The 27,735-nt window shown below is 36.8% G+C and overlaps 1 protein-coding gene across 1 annotated transcript in view; it reads right to left on the reverse strand.

The window, feature by feature from the left end:
* The window catches only part of LOC126482136 (uncharacterized), a 103,250-nt gene extending 78,481 nt beyond the window's left edge, over positions 1–24,769 (reverse strand). The window contains exons 1-3 of the mRNA XM_050106112.1: positions 24,658–24,769; positions 23,999–24,113; positions 6,062–6,161 (exon numbers count right to left, since the gene is read on the reverse strand). Of these exons, the coding sequence (XP_049962069.1) occupies positions 6,062–6,161; positions 23,999–24,113; positions 24,658–24,769 (327 nt within the window). The remainder of the gene's footprint in view (positions 1–6,061; positions 6,162–23,998; positions 24,114–24,657) is intronic.
* Between the last annotated feature and the right edge of the window lie 2,966 nt (positions 24,770–27,735).

Below are 27,735 nucleotides of genomic sequence, written 5' to 3' on the forward strand. Positions count from 1 at the left end.
GGTTTTGATATGAACCAAAAAGAAAAGAAAACTTTTTTGGAGGTTTTCTACAGCACAGCCCATGAACATACAGTGCCTCCACGAGTCCCTTACGGCCCACTGCTGACCACATCAAATGCAAAAAGAACCAAATGATTTTCTCCATTTTCCTAACCAGAAGGAAGTGTGTAATATTCATACTTTGACTCTGTACTGTAGGATAGTGACACTAAGAGGATCCTGATGTTGGGTATATAAATGGTTGCTTGCCAAGGGCTATCCAAAACACGTGATCCTACATTTCTATCATGTACAGAACCCGAAGTATGAGCCCACAAAGAATCCCACTTTTACGTGTAGCGTTTTGGAATGTATGAGATACCACATGCTGTCCCATGGATATCGATGAACAAAAAAATTAAAGATTCAATAAAACACACAAAGAATTCTTAGATAGTATGTGAATAAGTAACACATTACAGATGAAAGTTCTGACCTATTGCAAAAATCTCCTATACAGAATAGGAAACCTTTCTACTTAGATCTGAATACTTATCACTCAACTTTTTTCTGTTTGCTGGAAAAGAAATGCAAATGAAACTTGCTAACGAGTACAGAGAGTACACTCGCCCTTATAAAAAAAATTTAGTGGCTCTCTTTCTGACACTGACAGTATAGAAATGTAGGCTGCAACATAATCAGGTAATTTTTCAAATGGCTAGAAGTGTGCCTGTGGAGACGGTGATACTTAGGTGCCTATTCATGAGTGGGTGCTACATGATAAGACAATTTCTGGAAATGACTCAGCAGCTGATAAGATGAATGCAGAACGTCTACATCTACATCCATACTCTGCAAACCACAGTGAAGTGCATGGCAGAGGGTACGTCCCAATTCACTAGTTACTAGGGTTTCTTCCCATTCCATTCACATAAGGAACGCATAAAGAATGATTGTCTGAATGCCTCTATGGGTGCTGTAATAATTCTAATCTTGCCCTCACGATCACTGTATGAGTGATATGTAGGGGGTTGTAGTATATTCCTAGCCTTATCATTTAAAGCTGGTTCTTCAAACTTTGTTAGTAGACTTTCTCAAGATATTTCATGCCTACCCTCAAGAGCCTGACAGTTTAGTTTCTTCAGCCTCACTGTAACACTCTCCCATGGGTCATATAAACCTCTGACCATTCGTGTTGCCTTTCTCTGTACACTTTCATATCGCCTGTTAGACCTATTTGGTACGGGTCCCACACACTTGAGCAATATTCTACATTGGGTCACACAAGTGATATGTAAGCAATCTCCTTTACACACTGACTGCACTTCTCCAGTATTCTGCCACTAAACCGAAGACTACAACCAACTTTAGCCACAACTGAGCCTGTGTGGCCATTCCATTTCATATCCCTACAAAGTGTTATGCCCAGATATTTGTAGGGGTTGGGCAATTCCAACTGTGACTCGCTGATATTACAGCCATAGGTTACTATGTTGGTACCCCCCCCCCCCCCCCAGACAGTACTTCATTATAGGCAACTGCATCATCTGCAAGTCGTCTGATGTTACTATTAATATTGTCTGCACAGTCATTAATACACTTAATAACAGCAATGGTCCCAATACACTTCCCTGGGGCACACCCTAAGTTACTTCTACATCTGATGATGACTCTCCATCCAAGGTAACACGCTGTGTCCTCTCTACCAAAAAGTCCTCAATCCTGTCACATATTTCACTTGGTACCCCATAGTATTGAACTTTTGACAATAAGAATAGCTGTGGTACTCAGTCAAATGCTATTTGGAAAACAAGAAATACTGCATCTACATGACTACATTGATGCACAGCTTTTAGTACGTTACGTGAGAAAAGTGCAAGTTGGGTTTCACATGATTGATGCTTTCGGACACCATGCTGGTTGGCATGGAGGAGGCCACGTCTGTTCAAGATACCTCATTATTTATGAGCTCACTTTATGTTCTAAGATTCCACAACAAATCGATGTCAAATATATTGGATGGTAGTTTTGTAGATCACTTCTACTACCCTTCTTGTTGAAGGGTATTACCTGCGCTTTCTTCAAACTACTGGGCACAGTTTTTTGTTTAGGGGATCTATGATAAATTATAGCATCGGGCCATGAAGCTTTGCTGAATTTTACAGTTTTCAGCTGTTTCTCAATACTGCTGCCACTAATACTGATTTCACTCAACTTTTCAGTGGTACGAGGATTAAATTGGGGCAATACTCCTGCTTTTTTCTTTTGTAGAGGAACATATGAAAACGGAATTAAGCTTTTCAGTTTTTGCTTTGCTACCCTCAATTTCAGTTCCTGTCTCATTCACTAGGGACTGGACATTAACTTTGGTGCCATTAACAGCCTTTAAATATGGTCATAATTTGTTTGGGTTTTGTGAAAGATCATATTACAATATTCTGCTATGATAGTCACTAAACGCTTCATGTATTGCCCTCTTGACAGCCAAATGTGTTTTATTCTGTGTTTGTCTGTCTCTAGTCCAATGCTTTGTTTTACACCATTATGCAGTAGTCTGTTTCTTTAAAAATTTCTTTGCAGTGCCTCTATGGCAACTATTCTTTTAAATTTGAGCCATAGTTCCTCTACTTGCTACGGCCCTGTGCTGAAAGTTCAAGTTCCTCACTGAGATGTGACACTACTCATTTTTTATCTAGATTACTGAACATACGTATCTTCCTGCTTGTTTCAGTTGCCCTTTGTACTTTGATAATCATTGTTGCTGCAAACGCGTCATGATCACTGATAACCCAAGAGGTCAGGTCTATTTGTTGCCATTAGATACAATATATTTCCATCATGAATGAGGTTCTGAACTATCTTTTCAACGTAGTTTTCAGAAGGCATTTAGTAATGCTTCCCAGTATGTCTTATTCGCCTATCACTAACAAATTTGTAATCTTCCCAATTAAAAGTGGGATGATTGGAGTCTCCGTCAATGATTACAGTAAAATGGGGAAATTACATACAAGCAAAATGAGGTTTCTCTAAAGTTTTTAGTTAAATCAGAAGGAGATGAAGCTGGTAATCAATAGGAGGATCCAATTACCATTTTATGTTCACCCCTGATACTGAGTCTTGCCCAAACAATCTCACATGCAACTTCAGTTTCTATCTCGGTGGATTCAGTTTCTAATCAACTGCAACAAATACACTAACTCCATTTTGCATTAGCCTACCTTTTGATACATATTTAAATTTTCCGCAAAATTGCCACTGCTATCAACTTCAGGTTTTGAACCAGCTTTTGTATCCAGTACTATGTGAGCTTCACTGCTTTTCAGGACTGCTTCAAACTCTGGCACCTTGTTGCGAATGATTTGGCAGTTAATCTGTGTTTCCTGCAGCTATCAGTCTGGACTGGATGGCGAGTTGTTTAATCTAAAGAAACCCTTGTGTGCACCCCACACATAGATACATGGATTGCAGCCCCCGATGTGTAGTGCAATGGGGAAAAGGCTGAAAATGAAATTTCAGATATCAACAGAGATCTCACATATTTCAGAAGTAAAAGCTATTGTTATAGGAATCCCATATTGGTTATTTGTGGTGCAGTTTTTCCCGGAAATGTACTCACACATCACAAAAGTCTTTCTTCTTGATGTTTTTGGGTGCCAAATGTTTATCATACAAGTTAGTAAAAACTAAAATGCTAGGTGGTGGCAGATTTAATTTCCCACTATGTCTCAGCTACTTTGCAATGCTTTCATAAACTCACTGTTGGAGGATGTTATGGCTCTTTCTACCCTTTAGTGGAGTAGAGTCATCTAATGCAATCTGTAGCCAGATATATTCAAATTATTTTGAAGAGCCTCTATGGAGAAATTGTTGTACATGGCATTGGTAATGACTGGCACATACAGTAACAGGTCTTTTGCTCCTCTCTGTAATTACAAAATCAGTATCACATCATGTTGTGACTCGCTGATCTTTCAAAGTGCCGCTGCGCAGTTACGCGCGTCCTCTACGTGCGGCACTGTCTGCCAGCGACGCAGCAGCCACGCCACCTAAGCGGCCAGCCAGCCAGCGGCCGCTAGACTTGGACTCAGTGCTGATTTGTCTGTTACCGTGTACACGTCTTACTTTGTCTACTTGATCTGTGACTTACATGTATTGTGTCATCTCTGAAATATATGTGTTCAACTTGATGTTATAACACATCACAAGAAGTTATACCAGATAATGAAGAATTTCTGGACTAGGGCAGTAAATATTTATGAATGAACAGATTCTGGAACAATTAAATCATTTGTCTGTTGTTGCCCAAAATAATGCAACTGTCAGACTAGATTATTAGATGCAGAACCTCGCCACCATTCAGCGAATTGAAATCAATATGAACATACTTCCGAATGCATGAAGATAATATCTCTGCTGAACCTCTCTCGGCAAAGCTTTCATGCCAAAAAATACACGAAAGCTGTATTGGTAACAGTATTACGTATTGTCAGATTGCAACTTATGTGCCACTATTAATAAAATACAGAAGAATAATTCAACTGTGAACAAATGAGAACCTGATGAATACTGATGCACAAAGTCGCAATACTACCCATTGTTTTGCTTTTTCCAGTATCAGAAGTAAGCATTTTCAATGTTGCTTCAGCGTTGTGCTTTTTGTTTCAGCTTTCACTTCAGCAAAATTTTCACTAACCATCGTCTTAACAAATTTGCCACAATGAACATGCATCTGATCTCGGCACACCAAATTTTAATTTATAACCACTTTTGAAAAATCTCTCTGTACAAATTTTCGTTGATATTACTTCAAGATAATTTTCCTGGTGTGGGGCATACAGTTTCTACAAGCTCTAGGCTTTCTCTATCACAATTCGGCATTCTGTGAGGCCATTTGAAATGCTTTCCTCTTTTTTTTCTTTGAGGGGTAATTTGCTGTTTAATTTGTCAATCAAAATTTGGACTCCGTGAGACATCTTGTAACAAATGATACCTTACCAATTTCTACAGGCGAATGATACATAAGTGAGCAATGGCAATGAGACACCCTTTTTTTGTTGTTTGTCTTCACATCAACTACCTCAACGCTCTTGAATGCCAAGGATTGAGTCTGCTAGTCATTATCGTTCACTCTTTGAAAGAGCCGTGCCTTATCATTTGTTGATAAATCTCAACATGAAAACTGACAGTGGCCATAAAAAGAAACAAATTCCATTCCTAATATTTTGAAGATCTCAGAAAATTTTTTTATACTGATGATTATGTCTGAATGAAAATCATATGAAAAAGTACAAATTATGTTTAATAAAAGATTCTACTTTTGACTGTTACACTAGCTACCATACAAATCTGCAAGTACAACTTCATGGACACGAAAATTAGAAGAAAATATTTTTTATTGTGAGTAGCAGTTACATTACTCCACTAACCCAATCAGGTGGCATGTTTCCAGGAACAGGGTCACTTCTGATTGTAATATAAGTACACACAACACCCCTCGGTGACTTGAGTTTAATGTCCTTCCAGTTACAAATGTTAATTTTAGATGTCCTTTCTTTATTCAAGTGATTTTGCACTCCCATCATTAGCATAACATTCGATGCATCACCCATAATGTCTACACTTTCAATGTTTTCTGTCGCAACAAAGAATTTTGTGTTTCATCAATGGTACCAAAATAATGCAGCACATAAGCAGTTTAACTTACAGCATCACATACAACACTGTCCCAACTCTAACTAAGTTTCAACAAAATGTTGATTACAACATCGTTCCAGCAAATGAGTCAAATCATGACACTCATTTGAATGAAACTGCAGAAGTACGACTCTCCACAAAAATTTCGGTCTATAATCTAAATAAGCTATTCTTTCCTTTCAAATCATATTTTTCATTATTTTTTTCACACCCTATGCGGAAACATTTTTTAGAACAATGTATTGCAAAACATTCTTCTCAAACTCTCAAAGATGAAGATCTAGTTCAAAATGATTTTATTACTGAGCTCTTTGATCAACATTATTACAACAAACAATCTTCCAAAATGACACCCTGTTATCTACTTTTATATCTTGAGGTAACATACCTGCTGGTCTATCATATATTTAGATACATTTCCTGTGAGTCTTCTTGTTAAATATATCTCCACTGCATCACTTAATTCCAGTACAATTGTCACTGCGGTGCTGGACAAAGAATAAATGCAGTTAAGTGATACAAATATAGTAGAAAGGAACATGTAAGAAAAGAACTACTGCAATAAATAGTAAACTCTATCCAGAATTTCTCCTTAGCTCAGGTATGGCACTGATACTCTATGATAGGTTTGCTCTCATCTGGACTGGAAAGGCTACAGTACTTCATGTGTACACCGAAGCAGTTATGACTTCAGATACATTTAAACTACATCAAATAAACCTTTTGACTTTCACTTAACATGTAAGATCACAATTAAGGCCTTCAGAAAATTTTCACCGTTAAGTAATAACAATATTTCTACGTGTGTGACATTCTGTTGCAAAAATTCATTGAACAGAGGCCTAATTACATTTTGCTTTGTGTACCTAAATTATTCTGTCATTGCAGAAAAACTTAAGCTGTTTCTAAGGTATTTCATTCTAATTTAAGTATGTGTAATAGGCATAGAGTATTTTTTTAGCAATTGGACACTACTAAAATATGTGGGCTATCACTGCTAGAGATAGCCTAAAACATCCAACCAAATTGCCACATGCCAACCACTCTTTTATGAGTGCCCACATGGACACAATTTGGCTGCCTGCATAAGGCCACTTGCTCCCATTTTTTTACTGGATTTTGATGGACAAGCTGATTTTGGTACATCTGGTGCTAATCACCTGTGTTCTCTCAGAGTCCACTGACACTCATCGCTCAATTGTTCCTTCCAGATACCAAGCACAGTTTGCTATGACCCAAGAGAGGATATCTGAAGACTACCTAAGCACCTTGTTCTGGAGGTGACACTGTTAAGCCCTCGTTTTCCTACACTATGGACATAAACAAAGAAAAAACTGTCATTTATATACCATAATCTGTTTCTACCATCATACTAAAACTGTGTGCCAGGCAGGACACTAACCTGGGTCTTTTGCCTTTCAAATGCAACTGCTCTACCAACAGAGCTACCCAAGTGCACCTCACAATCTGTCCTCAAAGCTTTACACACCTCATCTTCTACCTTACAAACTTGACAGTTCTCCCGCAAAACTTGTGGGAAACTCCTGGAAGGGAGGATATTGCAGAGATATAGCTTAGCCACAGCCCGGAGTATGCTTCGAGAATGAATTTTCATTCTCCTGTGAAAATTCTGTGAAGATGTGGTGCTGGCAGATGTAAAGCTGTGAGATTAGATATTGAATAGGCTATTTTCCTATGTTAAAATTCTGTGAAGATGTGGTGCTGGCACATGTAAAGCTGTGAGGTCGGACCATGAGTAGGCCATTTTCCTATGTTAAAATCATGGTTCGGATTGCTGTTCTGACTGATTATAACATCTAAATAGCATTTACAGTAAATAATCTCACAAAAAATTTGTTATTTTTATGTATTATGACTCAAAGCACGACAAAATTATTCTTAGCAAAACTTGTGCTAATTTCCTGTGTAAAAGGCACTCAGACAGGATACTGCCCCCTCAGGCGTTCCGTAGCACAATGGATAGTGCATTTGACTGCAGTGGAAGAAGTCACGTGTTCGAATCCTGGGAGGGTATTATAGTTTTACTTGAAATACAAAAATAGCGTTAGCAAGAACTGATTGTAGCAGTTGTTTTGATAGTGGGGTGTATTATACATAGCTTCACAGAGGATAAATGCATTTACTTTGTGAGCAAACAATTCACTTTTTTGGAAAGCATTATTAGTAGTGAAGATATCACCATAAATTCACAATATAATGACTTGCAGGACTATGAGGCTACATAGAGAGATATAAAGCTTGTACAACATGCAGCTGACACAAACGTAAGGGCTGTGATGTTTGCGAGTGTAAATTAACATTAGCATCTGAAGCAGTCTTACTTCATATTTATGTATGATGATGAAACTGCAAAAGTTTAAACATGAAGGATCCCAGTTAGACAGTCGAAGTTACACAAACATTATTTCTAACCAAGTAAAAAGTGAGTGGTCACATTAACTAGAAAATATCTTTTTGAATGTGTCATGTATGAACAGTAATTGCAAATGTAAGTGCATGTAAACAGCAAGGAAAACACAATAATAGTCTGTTTCTAATTGGTGTGGTGAAGTTTTGTAATTGTGATTTGGTTTTCATACGAGAGGACTTTCGAGTCGTTTTACAAATAAGTTAAAATGTTCTTTCGAGGTAGATTTGAGCCAGCGATTTCTTATGATATTTGATGATTTACCATTCTAACAACTGAGCTACTGAATAACTGGGGTATAGTTAGGTGAAAAGATAATTTTCACAAGGAGTTTAATTTAGTTGAATAAGGCTATCCTTTGTTATAACAGTGGGACAGCATATCTCGGAGACAAGTTAATGTTAACTTCACAGTGCAAGACATTTTTAATTAACTTTGTCAACTTGGGCATCGCCATGGGTGCAATTTGCTGTACAATGCAACCACATTTTACATATCTTTCATTCATTCTCGTAACACTCAAAAACAACTTTTCAGGAGTTTTTGTAGATTTATTTTTACAGTATGGTACTGCACACCATTTGTAAGCCATCTCCTCAGATTTAAATTCCAAAACAAGACATCACTGTGAATTAGCATTATGACAGTGGGAACAGCAAGCAAGCCAGAGACGTCACAGGCATTAAATGACTTGAGTGGAGCATTTTAGCAGGTATTCAAATGGTCTGAATTTCAGTTCCGTTTTTAAAGAATAATAGTGAAATTCAAGACGAAAAAAAGCATTTTAGGAGTATAATTAATCATTTAAGACAATTTCCAGAAAACAGTCAAATACCCTATTTAGCTCAGATAGCTCAGTTGGTGGAGCACTTGTCCATGAAAGGTAGAAGTCTCAGGTTCAAGTCTCAGTCCAGCACACAGTTTTAATCTGCTGGGAAGTTTCATAACAATGCAAACTCCACTGCAGAGTGAACATTCATTCGGCTTCTGCCAGGTTCGCTAACTGCAATCATACATAGCACCATTTGAGGTTTCTACCCAAACACAGTTCTGTGAAACCTAATTGAGACTGCAAGGTGAAAGTATTCATTTACCTAATCTTTCATAAGTTAGCACACAGATTACACACTAATTATTAATGCAAAGCCGAGAACATTTTGTTAGAAGTAAAAACTTTTGGGTATCTCTCTAAACATAAACATTTATTAGGCATGGTACTTCAGTGTTACACTCCAACATCAATATCCAGCATTCTTCATAACATCCACTGGCGAACACTGTGATCTCACATTTTGCTACTTGCACTTTGTATCATAGGGATGCTAGTTGCTTATGTCTGTAGCAAATTCAAAATGGAAGAAAATCCAAGTGAGATTCTGTTTTACTAAAAAAGATTGCTACCGAAACAGTCATCATTATAATCAACCCCAATTTGAAGTTTTGAAATGCAGCTACACAGTGGATGAAAAATTTGACATGTTATCTTTTGAACAAAAATTCTATGAATTTGTGGTGAACTAATGCCAAACAAACCTCCTGTAAACTGTAGTCAGGTAGGTGCAATAGTAATGAAACAAAACACTTCAGTAAGTAACACCAAGATGTCAAATGGAGTTTAAAATTATACATCTGGTACTAGTTTAAAATTATACAGCTGGTGCTCTAAATTATGTTTTCTATCGCAGTAATGGGATATAAATTAATTATAAAAATAACTGGCCTCTTTTTATCAGTAAACATATTGTTATGTGTTGTCAACATTTCTGCTAGTAAAGTAACATCTATAATGCAGACTGTAAAGTAAGCAGCCAAGCGTTACATTTTTTCTCTGTAGTAATTCATGCACATATCTGACATAAAAATATACTTGCAATAACTTTCACATAAATAATAATAAAGCTGCCATTGATCCAAATACAGGTTTGAACATCACAACTTTACTAATCATGGCCCTATTCAAGATGGTGTCCCCTTGTGTTCCTCTGTTTTGTGAACTGATTTGTCACCTAGTTATAGGGGGCCCTCCAGTTTACCATGGAATTTGAACCATGATGATACTTGGTATTTTTCACATTCACAAATCACTGCCAGAGGAGACAGAAACAACAAGCGATAGAAAAAACCCTAGGACCATAAATGGACCAAAACCTGAATATTTGGATTTGTAGTTTAGCTTATGCCCATTGAGATGCCGACCCACACAACTTTTAATTACCCAGATGAAAATATACAACCACTTTTTAGAATAACAGTGACTGACTAATACAAATGTTTCTCACACTTATTTAGCAAATATTTATGAACAAAGATATGGGTTTTGCCACACACAAAATATCTGTGCAGAAATGCACATAAGTGACACACATCTACTATTCACTAAATATATACTCCACATACAATATACAACAAAATGTAACTACCCTGTGACTGAAAGAAAATTTCAATTATGTTGTTCACACAACATTAAGTTTGTGTCTTGAATTCAATGTTAATTGCTATCTTTTTTGGATTTTATAAAATGCACACTGAATACCATTTAAATACTCTTTACATGCAAAATTACTTTTCTTCATAAGATACATCTTAAGACTTTTTCTAAGTCTTTGAATTTCCCACAGTTCTTTAATATACATGGTCAACTTACCATACATACAGTTTTATTTCTTAGTATCCTATATCATTTGGAGTTCTAAAGTTAATGTATCCTTCCTACGTGTAAATACTCACAGAGGCTCGTGTTGGGTTTCGGAATAAAGCTGAAAGTGGGATTTAAAAACAAAAATAAAGAGAGAGAGACAGAGAACTTCTCCTCCAGGCCCTGCAGATCTAGGGATATCAACCAACCACCATATCACCCTCTGCCACATGGTGTCATGTAGATGTGGTATGGAGTGGTATGTGGTCAGCACATCACTCTCCAGGTCACGTTGCTGAACAGAGCAGATACTACTCACTCAAGTAGCTTCTCAATTGGTATCACGAAACAGTTCCCCCTCCCCCCCCCCCCCTCCCTCCGTACCAGTTCTCACATCAAGGAACAATCCTTGGCAGTACCAGAAATCAAAACCAGGTCCTCCACATGGACGTCATTTAAGCTTACCACTAAGCTACAGATACTGACTGAAATGGCATAGCGACGGATAATTTTTCTGATGAAACTAATGTTGGAAAAATATCTTGATTGGAGACTGTCGAGATCCATATCTCCATAAGTCACTCAAAGTAATGAGCCGATTTATTCTTGTTTGCTGAGAGCCTTCTCCTGTTCTATGTTCAGTATGATTGAGTAATAAAACAAAAACATAAAAATAAAACTGGTTATTCCAGAGTACTTACTACTAGTACTACTACTATTATTATTATTATTATTATTATTATTACTCTCTCTCTTCTCAGACGTTATGTCTGGTCAAAAATAGAAAGTGACGCGGACCTTGATCAAGCGTGACTTCCTTTTAACTGTACGGTATATGTTACATTGCATTCAGGAACTTTCGGGTGATTGAACATGTATCAATAATTACGGATTTCTGTAGTTGTATATATAAGTTTGGATGTAGCTGTATTGCGTTGATGTACTGGTGGATATTGTGTGGTATGACTCCTGTAGTTGATAGTATAATTGGTATAATGTCTACTTTATCCTGATGCCACATGTCCTTGACTTCCTCAGCCAGTTGGATGTATTTTTCAAGTTTTTCTCCTATTTTCTTTTGTATATTTGTTGTATTGGGTATGGATATTCTGATTAGTTGTGTTAATTTCTTCTTTTTATTGGTGAGTATGATGTCAGGTTTGTTATGTGGTGTTGTTTTATCTGTTATAATGGTTCTATTCCAGTATAATTTGTATTCATCATTCTCCAGTACATTTTGTGGTGCATACTTGTATGTGGGAACGTGTTGTTTTATTAGTTTATGTTGTATGGCAAGTTGTTGGTGTATTATTTTTGCTACATTGTCATATCTTCTGGGGTATTCTGTATTTGCTAGTATTGAACATCCGCTTGTGATGTGATCTACTGTTTCTATTTGTTGTTTGCAAAGTCTGCATTTATCTGTTGTAGTATTGGGGTCTTTAATAATATGCTTGCTGTAATATCTGGTGTTTATTGTTTGATCCTGTATTGCAATCATGAATCCTTCCGCCTCACTGTATATATTGCCTTTCTTAGCCATGTGTTGGATGCGTCTTGACCGATGTGTGGCTGTGTTAGATGATACGGGTGCTTGCCATGTAGTGTTTTCTTTTTCCAATTTACTTTCTTCGTATCTGTTGATGTTATGTGATCTAAAGGGTTGTAGAAGTGGTTATGAAATTACAGTGGTGTAGCCGATGTATTTATATGAGTGATTGCTTTGTGTATTTTGCTAGTTTCTGCTCGTTCTAGAAAGAATTTTCTTAAATTGTCTACCTGTCCATAATGCAGGTTTTTTATGTCGATAAATCCCCTTCCTCCTTCCTTCCTGCTTAATGTGAATCTTTCTGTTGCTGAATGTATGTGATGTATTCTATATTTGTGGCATTGTGATCGTGTAAGTGTATTGAGTGCTCCTAGGTCTGTGTTACTCCATTTCACTACTCCAAATGAGTAGGTCAATATTGGTATAGCATAAGTATTTATAGCTTTTGTCTTGTTTCTTGCTGTCAATTCTGTTTTCAGTATTTTTGTTAGTCTTTGTCTATATTTTTCTTTTAGTTCTTCTTTAATATTTGTATTATCTATTCCTATTTTTTGTCTGTATCCTAGATATTTATAGGCATCTGTTTTTACCATTGCTTCTATGCAGTCGCTGTGGTTCTGTGTTTAGTGTGTTTTCCCTTGACTATGCTATTTTTCTTACATTTGTCTGTTCCAAAAGCCATATTTATATCATTGCTGAATACTTCTGTTATCTTTAGTAATTGGTTGAGTTGTTGATTTGTTGCTGCCAGTAGTTTTAGATCATCCATGTATAGCAAATGTGTGATTTTGTGTGGGTATGTTCCAGTAATATTGTATCCATAATTTGTATTATTTAGCATGTTGGATAGTGGGTTCAAAGCAAGGCAGAACCAGAAAGGACTTAATGAGTCTCCTTGGTATATACCACGCTTAATCTGTATTGGCTGTGATGTGATGATATTTGAATTTGTTTGGATATTAAGTGTGGTTTTCCAATTTTTCATTACTATGTATAGGAGCTGTATCAATTTAGGCTCTACATTGTATATTTCCAATATTTGTAGTAACCATGAGTGGGGTACACTATCAAAAGCTTTTTGGTAATCAATGTATGCATATTGTAGCGACCTTTGTTTAGTTTTAGCTCGATACGTCACCTCTGCATCTATTATCAGTTGCTCTTTACATCCTCGTGCTCCTTTGCAACAGCCTTTTTGTTCTTCATTTATAATTTTGTTCTGTGTTGTATGTATCATTAATTTCTGTGTAATGACTGGAGTTAATATTTTGTATATTGTTGGTAGGCATGTTATGGGGCGATATTTTGCTGGGTTTGCTGTGTCTGCTTGATCTTTAGGTTTCAGATAAGTTATCCCATGTGTAAGTGTATCGGGGAATGTGTATGGGTCTGCAATGTAACTGTTAAATAATTTAGTTAGATGTGAATGTGTTGAAGTGAACTTCTTTAGCCAGAAATTTGCTATTTTATCTTTTCCAGGGGCTTTCCAATTGTGAGTAGAATTAATTGCTCGGGTGACTTCATGTTGCAAAATTATAACTTCAGGCATTTGTGGAATCATCTTGTATGTGTCTGTTTCTGCTTGTATCCACCGTGCATGCCTGTTATGCTGTACCGGGTTTGACCATATGTTGCTCCAGAAGTGTTCCATGTCTGTTATGTTTGGTGGATTGTCTATTTTAATGCGTGTGTTATCTATTGTCTGATAAAATTTCTTTTGGTTTGTGTTGAATGTCTGGTTTTGTTTCCTTCGATTTTCACCTTTTTTGTATCATCTAAGTCATTTGGCCAATGCTTGTAATTTCTGCTTCTTTTCATCTAATTATTATTATTATTATTATTATTATTATTATTATCATACAACAAGCACTTTCAGGGTATGGCAAGTAGATGAAATAACTATCCACTTTAGTTAATTATATTCATGCCTAAACTTTTGCATTGGTTATAGCTGACTGAGTATTACTACACCAAGGACTTTGTGTAGTGGTAGGTATGGTGTCTTACTGTTAGCTCTTTATATCGTTGTTATCAAACAGAATTTTGTCTCGCAGCCTGACACTGTCTGAAAAAAACCGCACCACAAATAACCAATATGGGATTCCTATAACAATATCTTTTACTTCTGATATATGTGAGATCACTGTTGAAATCTGAAATTTCATTTTCAGCCTTTTATTATTAAGATTTAGATGGAAACACTTGCTTACTACTCTCCCCAATCCTAGTGCCTCTAACTAATGGAGAAGTACTCTTGGTAAACTAACAGTTTCATCTTTTTTATGTTGTGATGAAACTGACTTGTACATCTACATCTATACTCTGCAAACCACCATTAATGGTAGAGGATACTTCCCATTGTAGCATTTATTAGGGTTTCTTCCTATTCCATTCACATATGAAGCACAGGAAGAATGATTGTTTGAATGCCTCTGAGCATGCAGCAATTATTCTTATCTTATATTCACAATCCCTATGTGAGTGTTATGTTTCCTAGAGTCATTATTCAAAAGCAGGTATGGGAAGGGGAGGTTGGCAAAACTTATAGGTGACAGCATAGGTAAGGGTGGTGGGATCACTCATGGGAAAATTCCGGTAGTTGTGGGTGTTAGAGCTGTACCTTTTTTAGATTGAAGTCAGCTGATAGGTATTCCTGCTTAAGGGAAGTCTCTGTAACAAAGAAACCACTTTCTACAAAGCTTAGGTATCCGATTAATGAGGGAATTAGTATATTTCATCAAAATATACAAGGTATTAGAGATAAAGTTAGTGAACTGCTTATAGATGTTGACTCTGAAATTATTGGTATATCTGAACACTTCTTAAATAAGGAGATAATTCAGAGGCTTCCTTTACCAGGATACAGGTTGGCTGGTAGCTTTTCTAGGAGCTCTTTGCGGTGTGGGGGAGTAGCCATGTATGTCAAAAACGGTATCCCATTTGAGTCAATTGATGTTTCAAAGTACTGCACTGAAAAGGTGTTTGAATGTTGTGCATGTGTGGTTAAATTTAGTGGAGCTAAACTTCTTACTGTTGTTATTTATAGATCCCCAGACTCCGATTTCACAACATTTTTGCTAAAGCTAGAGGAGGTTCTTGGTTCACTTTATAGGAAATACAAAAAGTTAGTTATATGTGGTGACTTCAACATTAATTGTATAAGTGATTGTGCAAGGAAAAGGATGCTGGTAGACCTCCTTAATTCATATAATCTTATGCAAACCGTATTCTTTCCAACGAGAGTGCAAGGGAACAGTAGAACAACCATAGACAATATTTTTGTTCATTCGTCATTATTAGAAGGGCATTCTGTTAGCAAAAAGGTGAATGGCCTTTCAGATCATGATGCACAAATTTTAATTCTAAAAGATTTTTGTGCTGCAACACATGTTAAACACAGTTACCAACTTTTTAGGAAAGCTGATCCAGTTGCTGTACAGACTTTTGTAAACCTTATCATGGAACAAGAGTGGCAAGATGTTTATAGTGCTGATACAGTAGACGATAAATATAATGCTTTCCTCAAGACTTTTCTCGTGCTCTTTGAAAGTTGCTTTCCGTTAGAACGTTCAAAACAGGGTACTAGCACAAACAGGCAGCCTGGGTGGCTGACTAAAGGGATAAGAATATCTAGTAGAACAAAGTGGCAATTATATCAAAACGTTAGAAACAGTCAAAATCTAAATGCAGCAGCCCATTACAAGCAGTATTGTAAGGTGCTTAAAAAAGTTATTAGGAAGGCAAAAAGTATGTGGTATGCAGATAGAATAGCTAAGTCTCAGGATAAAATTAAAACCATATGGTCAGTCGTAAAGGAAGTGGCTGGTCTGCAGAGACAGGTCGAGAATATAGAATCAGTGCGTAGTGGGGATGTCCGTGTTACTGATAAGTCGCATATATGTACAGTACTTAATAATCACTTTCTGAATATAGCAGGTGAACTAAATAGAAACCTAGTCCCAACAGGGAATCATATAGCGCTCTTAGAAAAAAGTGTTCCGAGACTGTTACCTGAAATGCTCCTCCATGATACTGACAAGAGGGAGATTGAGTTAATAATTAAATCACTAAAGACCAAGAACTCTCATGGATATGACGGGGTATCTAGCAGAATACTGAAGTATTGTTCCACGTATGTTAGCTCAGTACTTAGCCATATCTGTAACTTTTCCTTTAGGAGTGGTCGGTTTCCTGACCGATTAAAGTACTCGGTAGTGAAGCCACTTTATAAAAAGGGAGACAGGGATAATGTTGACAATTATAGACCTATTTCTATGCCATCGGTGTTTGCTAAAGTTATCGAGAGGGTTGTATATACAAGGTTACTGCAGCATTTAAATTCACATAATTTGCTGTCAAATGTACAGTTTGGTTTTAGAAATGGCTTAACAACTGAAAATGCTATAGTCTCTTTTCTCTGTGAGGTTTTGGACGGATTAAATAAAAGGTTGCGAACGTTAGGTGTTTTCTTTGATTTAACGAAGGCTTTTGACTGTGTTGACCACAAAATATTACTGCAGAAGTTGGAACATTATGGAGTAAGGGGAGTAGCTTACAATTGGTTCGCCTCCTACTTTAAGAACAGAAAACAGAAGGTAATCCTCCGCAATATTGAGAGTGGTAATGATGTTCAGTCCCAATGGGGCACTGTTAAATGGGGTGTTCCCCAAGGGTCAGTGCTGGGGCCACTGCTGTTCCTTATTTATGTAAATGATATGCCTTCTAGTATTACAGGTGATTCAAAAATATTTCTGTTTGCTGATGACACCACCTTGGTAGTGAAGGATCTTGTGTGTAATATTGAAACATTATCAAATAATGTAGTTCATGATATAAGTTCGTGGCTTGTGGAAAATAATTTGATGCTAAATCACAGTAAGACTCAGTTTTTACAGTTTCTAACCCACAATTCAACAAGAACTGACATTTTAATCAGACAGAATGGGCATGTTATAAGCGAGACGGAACAGTTCAAGTTCCTAGGTGTACGGATAGATAGTAAGCTGTTGTGGAAAGCCCATGTTCAGGATCTTGTTCAGAAACTAAATGCCGCTTTATTTACCATTAGAACAGTATCTGAAATAAGTGACATTTCAACACGAAAAGTAGTATACTTCGCATATTTTCATACGCTTATGTCATATGGTATTATTTTTTGGGGTAATTCTTCTGATTCAAAAAGGGTATTTTTGGCTCAAAAACGGGCTGTTCGAGCTATGTGTGGTGTAAGTTCGAAAACCTCTTGTCGACCCCTATTCAATAGTCTGGGAATTTTGACATTGCCCTCACAGTATGTATTTTCTTTAATGTCGTTTGTTGTTAGCAATATTAGCTTATTCCCAAGAGTTTGCAGCTTTCACTCAGTTAATACTAGGCAGAAATCAAATCTGCATGTGGAATGCACTTCCTTGACTCTTGTGCAGAAAGGAGTGCAGTATTCTGCTGCATCCATTTTCAATAAGCTACCACAAGAACTCAAAAATCTTAGCAGTAGCCCAAACACTTTTAAGTCTAAACTGAAGAGTTTCCTCATGGCTCACTCCTTCTATTCTGTCGAGGAGCTCCTGGAAGAGATAAAAAATTAAGCAAATTCCAGTGTTACATTCTTGATTTTCTTTATTTAAACTAACGACTTGTCGCCTGAATATGTTTCTTATATTTCATTTTATCTGTTTCTACAATCGTGTTATAATTTCATGTATTGACTCGTTCCATGACCATGGAGACTTCTCCTAAATGTGGTCCCACGGAACAATAAATAAATAAATAAATAAATAAATAAATAAAAACCACTGTTAATAGACTTTCTCAGGATGGTTTACTTCTTCAAGAGTCTTCCATTTCAGTTCTTTTGGTAGCTATTTGACACTCTCCCATGGATAAAACAAACCTGTGTCCATTCATGCTGCCCTTCTCTGTATACCTTCAATGTCCTCTGTTAGTTCTATTTGGTATGGGTCCCACACACTTGAGTAATATTCTAGAATTGGTCACATGAGTGAATTGTGAGCAATCTCCATTGTAGACTGATTGCATTTTCCCAGTATTCTACCAATAAACTGAAGTCTGCCACCTGCTTTATCCATGACTGAGCTATGAGATCATTCCATTTCATATCCCTACACAGTGTTACACTTCAGATATTTGTATTAGTTGACCAATTGCAACAGTGAATCACTGATATTATAGTCATAGAATACTACGTCTTTTTGTCTTGTAGAGCGCACAATTTTACATTTCCGAACATTTAAAGCAAGTTGTAAATCTTTGCACCACTCTTAAATCTGAATGAATATTTATGCAACACTTTCAATAGATAAATGTATCATCTTCAAAAAGTCAGAGGTAACTATTAATACTGTCTGCAAGGTCATTAATATACAACATGAATGGCAAGTGTCCGAACACTCCTCTCTGGGGCACATCTGAAGTTACATTTGACGATGAGTCTCCATCCAAGACAACATGCTGCATCCTCCCTAGCAAAAAGGCCTCAATCCAGCCACAAATTTCACTCGATATCCCATATGATCGTACTTTTGACAATAAGCATATGTGTGGTACTGAGTCAAATGCTTTCCCGAAAGCAAGAAATGTGGCATTTGCCTGACTGCCTTTATAAAAAGCTTTCAGTATGCATGTGAGAAAAGTGATGAGTTGAGTTTCACATGATCGATGTTTTCGGAATCCAAACTATTTGGCATTGATGTCACTCTGTTCAAGATACCACGTCATTGTTTGGACACGGAATATGTTATAAGATTCTACTACAAATTGATGTCAAAGATATAGGACAGTAGTTTTATGGATCACTTCTACTGCCCTTCTTGTAGATGGATGCGGCTTGTGCTTTTTTCCAGGAACTGAGCACGGTTTGTTGTTCAAGGGACCAAGAATAGATTATTGTTAGAATAGGGGCTAATCTAGCTGTAAATTCAGTATAGAATCTGACAGGGATTCCATCAGGGCCTGGAGCTTTGTTTGATTTCAATGATTTCAGCTGTTTCTCAACATCACTCACACTATTACTTATTTCATTCATCTTTTCAGTGGTATGATGATTAAACTGGGACAATTCTCCTGGGTTTTCCTTTGCAAAGGAACATTTGAAAATGGAGTTTGGCATTTCACCTTTTGCTTTACTACCTTCAATTTCAATTCCTGTCTCATTTGCTTGGGACTGGACACTAACTTGTTTCAAATGCAAAAGCTACCTGAAATAAATAAACCATTTATAATGTATGTTATGAGTTCATTTGTGCTAGCAATACATTACTTGAGCACCAACACCAAAAGTTCATCTAAGTTTGAGGATTTTCTTCGAAACTTGCTAATTGCCTTGGGTTAGTAATTAATTTTTTTGTCTTACTATCAATTTATTACCATCTGACTTCTCATTTCTGATTCAATTTTTACAGCTGTCCAAACCGCACACACTCTGGAGCCCTTGAATTACAGATGGTTGCTGTGTTGAAGATTAACACCTAAGCCTATGTGGGAAACCCTAACACCTAAGCCTATGTGGGAAACCCAGATGTGGGAAACCCTAACACCTAAGCCTATGTGGGAAACCCAGTTGCCTGGAGGTTTATGCACTGAGATGTCAGATCTATATCAGGATTAGAACAAAAAAAAGTGACTGACTGTTAAGTGTTTACAGTGCAGCTACTATGGCAAGAACCAACTATAGCAAGAGTTTGGTCACACCCTCAGCCCTGTGAAAAACTACTCTGCTACCTCATCTGCAGACAACAATCGCAGCATGTAACAGAACAGTCGTGATTTCTTCTTTCCTTTGTTTCGCAGTGCAGTGTGTTTCTTTTACGGAATGTGTGAAGCTAATTGAGGAATTGCTTATGAAAGTAATAAGACTGTTATGAACCTGCGCATTAACAGGGAGCTTATGAATGTATTCAGTATGAAACTATACTACTGCTGCTAGAGGAGCCATATTGCACTTGCACTTAACTGCAAACTGACAATGACCCCTCTTTCCTTGTTCAATTATCAATCACTTTGCTATTCTGATCCAGGCAGAGTATTGGCCACAGACACCAGCACATTTACTCACAGCCAGATTGTGCATTCCCTAATCAAACGATACTCGCATCTCTGATGTCATGCACGCACTGTGTAAATCATCTACAATGAGAATCTCAAATTAACTAAACTGCCACCACCAGCATCAACTGCCGGGCAGCAACATGTTGATGGCAGAAGTCAATGTCATACCATCATGCACTGTAACAATAGACTGATGGGCCATGGTGCAGCAAATTGTTCACTACTTTACTGTTAGACAACAATAACCAATAAGTAGCTTATTGATTACCACTCGACCCCCCCTCCCCAATGGGACATGGAAGCCATTGTCCAACAAACACCGAAGATCATCACTGGATGCTTGTAGCATTGGAAAAGAATGCTTAGACTTATGAGTTGTATTAAACATAGATGATTACTTATGGCACAGTTAGGGTATGTTGAAAATCACATGAAATGAATCTTCTTACTTGCCCAAATAGCAATGTTCAGGCAACTGGCAGAAACACTCTCTTATTCTCTTCTGGAACATGTTCATGTGGGATGAAACAGAGCCCGACATTGCTGGTACCGTCTTTCACAACTCACAATACAGAAGTTTACTATAACGAATCATAAATATCAGGTTTTATTTTATTTAATGATTTTGCTCATTTACTCGTATGCAGTACAGTGCACTAGACAATATTGGACTTGGCCTAAATCTAGTGTCTATTTGTATGTACATATACTATTGTTCATGTATTCTATCAAACAGAAGCAATGGTATTGTAGATATTTTCTGATGGCTCTTTCAAATGTGTTTATATGTATAATGTACATTTTAAATCATCTGGCCACTTGCTGAAAGGTTTTATTCCCATATAGTTTGTACCTCACTGTGCAAGGTTTGTGCACAAGTAATGAGTCCTACATTTTTCTAACACATCTGCACGACGGGAGTGCAGTCAATCCAAACGGGGTCAAAGGAAGGGAACGTCACCTTCAAAAGGCACCTATCATCACTCACTTAAGAGCTTCTGTGCACTTCATTTAACCATTTTAGTGTACCTCCGACACAGGATCAGTCGAGTAGTGCCACACCGTCATAAGATTATGTGTGAGACTCAGAAAATCAGGTACGAAGATATTAGCCATGAGCCAGTGAGTATTTGAAAGAAAGCCTATCAAAAGCTGCTGTTTTGAAACAGCGTAAGTGCTTCACATACGGCTGAGAGAGTACGAAAGACAAACCCTATGAGCAGCAATGAGGGCAATGTGTAATGCATGCATGATGCTTTGAACTCAGACTGGTGTTTAAGTAATCGAATCATCAGACTACATGGAAATGGATAAAATGGCTGTGCAAAGGGTCAACACAGTAAGCCAGGCATTGTCACCAGTTAGAAGATCGCTGGTCAGTGACTACTTGTACTGGAACAGCTTTATAATGCTTCCACAGTCTCAATAGAGCTTAGATGTGATTCCAGGAGACTTTTTTTCTATTCCACTATGTATGACAGCTCTCAAAGTACAATGTAGCAGAGGTCAAAGGTTTCTTCACACTGCTTCAAGGAGTTTCTGAAAATGGACTTCCAGGACACCTTCCATTCATGGAAAACTCATTGGCAGAAGTCTGTTGATCCTCAAGGGTCACATTTTGAATATTTTTAATTGTTTTTAGTGATATCTTCAATAAAATTTTCCCCAAGCATGAACTCAGTTTTTTTAATATAAACCTAATATGGACTGGTGTTATACATGTTTCCTTCTACTCTAGTATTCATGACCCTGTATCTCTCATTTTTTGTGAAACTAACACTGCTACTCATATTTACTTCTAATACACATTAGTGTGACCACAAAACAAATGCATGGCTGTTTGCCCAAACCACACTACAGATCACTTGTACCTTGAACAAGATAGTACACCAACCCAGATGATGTCAAAGTGTGGAAACTAGATGCAGCGCAACAAAGATTTTAGGAGGTTTGTAATGATATGCATAGAAATATCTTTTATAAAAGCTGTGGACCAAAACCTAAAGAAGAGCTGTTAAGGATATCTGTGATGCCATCAAGTAATAAGTGCATTTGTTGGATACAATTCTGGCCAATCTGCTTGAGATGTGGGTAGTTGGTGAGTAGTCATGGATCAGAAAGGCTTCCAGCGTCTCTCAGAACCTACGCTATGATACATTGTATCATCAGGCTGACACAAGGTGACACACACTACCTGGTTGGTGCATCCAATTCAACTGCTCACAAGTGTATTATTGTTAAATTAACTAGTATTATAATGATGTTATATCTACATACATAGCTGATCATTTCAGCAGAGCAATTTTCTAGTGGCGTAGATACTGGAAGTAAGAGTGATGGCCACTGATTTGGCACATATTACACAGGTACCAGTTGAGACTATCGGTTGATGGGGTTTCCGTAAACAAATCCTACACCTAAACAGGACTGGTAAGGCAAAATTGGCACCGCTCTTTGGTGTAAGTGGAGGGGTTGGATCTTCAGCCACCCAGTATCAAATACCTTTCGTCATGAAGAGGAAAAATATGATTTTTTTTATAAAGAAAGATAATAGGTTCCCCTGCCAGAAAAATGTCACCATCAAGTTAAAAAATCCAGCAGCAAACTCACACATGGTAGATTATGACACATCAGTAGGAATGTTTCACACACACAAAAAAAGGCTGGTATTAGATAGTTCTCTAGGGCCCTTACAAGCACCTCAGATCCATGAGAAAGTGTTACAATGAGCCAGAGTAACACAGGAAGGAACTGATTTTTGCAACACAAATTTTAAAAAAATCATCAAGTGGTAAAATAAGATGTAATGCACAGAATAATGGCAAAGTAGTCTGGGATACTGTATAACTGGACACAAGGAAAGATAAATGATATAATAATGTAAGCCAATAACTTATAGATATTCATTATAAAAGTTTTAAGCTTTTCAAATTCCCTGCAAAATATATCCCTTCCTTGAATGCAGTTGGCTGAATAGGAACTTCAGACACTTTACTTGAGAGGACAGTTTAGAACTGTCACAGGTAATGTTCCACTTCCGTAATTCCTATTCAAAAATACAACCTGAATATGAATACCCACTGATATCTGCATGAATAAAACAAAAGATACATCGGTTCTTAATAAATAAAGGTTTTTTTGCATAACAGACAAGACTGAATTCCCATGATTCAGCCTAAGACAAACATCATCTGCAACCGTAACAGGGAAGCTGTTGAAGTATGAGTTGTTTTATCTACAACTGATACACAATCATTGACCTTTATTTCATTACTTACTCAGTCTTAGTTAGTCACAATAAACCTCAAGGATACGAACAAGTAAATAATTATTTTAACAAAGCAATCAAAACTCTGATAGTGACCATTGCCTTACGAAAAGATATCTCAGGTGCAGCAATCATTCTCTATTTTTGGACAATTATTTACAATTCTGTACCACATTTTACCCAAATAGAACAGGTAAGAACTCTATTAATGGGCTTGTAATATCAGTATATGCAAACGTTCAAATATTTTCAGATTTGACTATATCATTACTTCCTAAAATTGCCCACTTTTATGTCTTTCACTCAATCACAATAAATCTGTAACTCCATTGCACATATTTACACCTCTATTACAAGACTACAAATAAAACGGGTGTTTACCTTCTAGAATCGAGGGTGCTGGTACTGTGTGCCAAATGAGACACCTGGTGAGCACGTAAACGGCTTGTTTTCACACAAGCGCCAAAACTGACAGCATCCATAAAATTTGATTTACCTAGTCAGAGAAATGCATTTTAGAAAGTGACTGTTTCTCTAGAAAACACACAAATACATACTTAGGAAATTAAAACAGCACAAGACGTCAGAAAAAGTCGAGAATGTGGAAGTAAGAATGAAAATAGGTCAGATGCAACCCTACAACAAAATTTGTAATAAACTACACATTACTTCATGTAATTACAAAAAAACCGATACTGTAGCATAATCTGACCTGTGATAATTATATTGTTGCCCTCTGTCTCATCGCAAAATTTTTATGCGCAAAACAAATCGTCCTATCAAAATTATCTTCTAATAAGGATACCAAGCTCACTGTATGCTCAAATGCACGACGTTTCCCACTTTAAGGTCACGAAAAGATACTACGAAAATTAACAAATCCACAGATAGGCAAATGTGTTCCTTCTGACACTTCGAATATTTACAAGCGTCATCTTGTTGTTTAAATCAACCTGCTTCCTTCATTATTACTGGCAAAACCATATCTCTTAAAGGCTATTCTCATGATACCCGTACTTGGTGCACTACATCCACATTACCTGAGCCATTTGGACCAGTCACAACTGAAAACTGTTTCAAAGGACCAATTCTATTTAAGCCTCTAAACGACTTGAAGTTCTCAATTTCCACTCTCTTCAATTTCGCAGTCATTGCGCCTCCTTCAAATAACAACAATGCATTCGCACTATGCGCGAGTCAATTACGCTGCCCCGGAATATGGCGGGAAAAATTAGCCAATTGAAATTGAAATTGTATCAGCCGGAAACCAATGTTGAACAGGTGGCACAATTCGACCCAATATGGTCAATGATATCGACTCTTAATGAATTCTTTCATACATTCTCCATAGACCAATACAGGATTTCTTCTGGGTTCTAGATATATTTTATATTTCCTGTCAACAATTACTTCTTAACGGCAGCAGAACATGTAGGTTGTAGGGGAACCTTAAATGGTACTAGGTGTTTATTACAATGAGCTAATCCCAAAACAAATGACACAATTTGTATTGACCCTGTCACTATTACTGAAGTTAAAAATACCATCAAGGCCTTAAAAAATAAAAATTCGACAGGTTTTGACAACATTTCACCTAAAATTCTAAAACATTGTAGTGAGCACAAATGTTAAGTCCTGTGTCACATTTTTAAAGAGTCTATGTGGCAAGGTGTTGTGCCAGAGAGATTAAAGCTTTCCGTTGTGAAACCACTTTTCAAGAAGAGTAACAAAACCAGATTATCTAATTAGCGTCCAACATCACTACTAAGTAGTTTCTCAAAAGTACTGGAAAATTATAAAGGAATTGTAGAACATCTTAACGACCACAATATACTCAACAGTAACCAGTTTGCTTTCCAAAAAGGTAAATCAACTGAGCAGGCTATTTCTTCTCTGACAAATGAAATTTTAGAGTTAATAAATAATAAAATGTCGCCTATTGGAATCTTTTGTGACTTGCCAAAGGCCTTTGACTGTGTAGACCACAACATTCTCGTACAGAAGGTTAAGTCTTATGGATTAAGAGGTAGCATTGGTAGGTGGATTTAATCATGTCTACAAAACAGAAAACAGATGGCGATCAGTAATGGTGCCGTTGATAGTATTGTCTCATCTGACTGAGGCACATTAAAGTGTGGAGTGCCACAAGGGTCCATTTTGGGACCTTTGCTTTCTCTTATCTTCATCAATGATCTCCCACTTTGTACAGACACCGAGTGTAAATTTACTCTTTTTGCTGATGATACCACTATTCTGCTTGAAAGTCGAACTAACAATGAACTAGAAAATAAATATAATGCTGTGCTTGTTGACATCTTACACTGGTGTAAGAGCAATGGACTAACTCTAAATATTGAAAAACTCAGTTTATGCAATTTCATGCATCTCAGCAAGAAAATGAAGTATGCCACTTAAACTGTGGTTAACTAAATATACTATACTCTGAATCATCTAAGTTCTTGGGCATTCTAATTGATGGTAAGTTGAACTGGTCTGTGCATACCCTATACCCACAGAGAAGGCCCAGTGTGGCAACTTATGCTCTGTATGTAATCACCCCCATTGGTGACTTGGACGCTATCAAAGATGCCTACTTTGGTTATTTCCATTCTCTCATGTCATATGGCATAATATTTTAGAATAAACAGCCTCCAGCAAAAATAATATTTACTGCACAGAAGAGAGCTGAGAGAATCACGAGCAATGTTCATCCAAGATATTCTTTCAGAGGTCTGTTCCATAAGTTACAAATGTTAACAGTCATCTCTTAATACATTTGATGATTTTTATTTCTAATAACCATTCACTTTTTAAAACTAACAGTGAATGTCATGATCATGATACTAGATCAAAATATGATTTCCGTCAGGATCTGAAACATTTAAGTCTTGTGCAAGAAGGTGTTCATTATTCTGCCACAAAAATGTTCAACTTTCTTCATTCAGATATTAAAGTTTACATTAATGTCTTAGCTACTTTTAAATGTAAATTAAGATAATACCTAATGGGGAAATTCCTTCTACTCTCTTGATGAGTACTTGTGGATAAAGCAATGATTGTTTTTTGTTTTTTTTTGTAAATTGTATTGCTGTTGGTATTCATATTCTTAATGTGTTTTGCATAACTCATCTTTAACTGTTTAAGTTGGACAATGTAATATATTTTCTTGTCAAGTACTTGTTTTATGTCACTTGAGCTATACCTTTGATATGACATTAACTGTCAAGCTTACTCATCATTTTATAACGCATTTTTGTCATTTTATATACATAAATTATATCTGTGTTATGTAATCTTGACTCATTCCACATCCATTGATTTATCAAAATATGGATTAATGGAATATGAAATAAATAGATATCTTCATGGAAACAATTACAGATGATTAAAAAACGCCTTATATCTTGTTACTGGTACTCATAAATACTACTGGTACAAATGAAAGTATTCTACTTCTCTGAAAGGACGTTTGTAATGTTACATAAACATTGGTTAGTAAGAAACTCCTTCACAGCAGTTTCAAACCAGGTTCCCTTTGAGTTTTCTAAATTCTATGGAAGTTTGTTATGAAATTTACAAGTGCTCATGTAATAGGAGCTCTTGTCTACAGTTCCTGTGTCATGTCTCTCATGCATAAAAGATCAGTGTGATGTTCCCAACATTATACCAAGGAAGGTAGTTTCATCAACCAATTTTATTTCGCTATCATAATCTTGCAAACCATTCCACTGCACTCTGTCAAGTTTGTGGTTCAGTTGACAGCCCATTACACCTGTTTCTACAAAGTTTAAGTTGAAGCAATTATTTTTGCAGTAAAACACCAGTACAGTTAGGGCCAGGTTATCCCCACTGGATCCCCACTTTAGAAATGTTGTGTCATGCACGCAGGGCCACCTCCACAGATTTTGCTGTCTGTGTGAAAATTTCAACCATTGCAGTGCCTGTCCTTTAATTTTCAGACATACCATAGTCAAGCTCTTTCACAATGGCATTGTGAAAATGTTATTTTCAAGTATAATATTTGGTCATACGTCTTTTTGACAGTAATATGTCTTTAAGACCAAAGCCAGCATAGGTATAAATTAGAGAGTAATAAAGATCTTGCAAATATATCTAGA

Source organism: Schistocerca serialis, chromosome 5 (genome assembly GCF_023864345.2).
Source record: "Schistocerca serialis cubense isolate TAMUIC-IGC-003099 chromosome 5, iqSchSeri2.2, whole genome shotgun sequence".
Taxonomy (NCBI): domain Eukaryota; kingdom Metazoa; phylum Arthropoda; class Insecta; order Orthoptera; family Acrididae; genus Schistocerca; species Schistocerca serialis.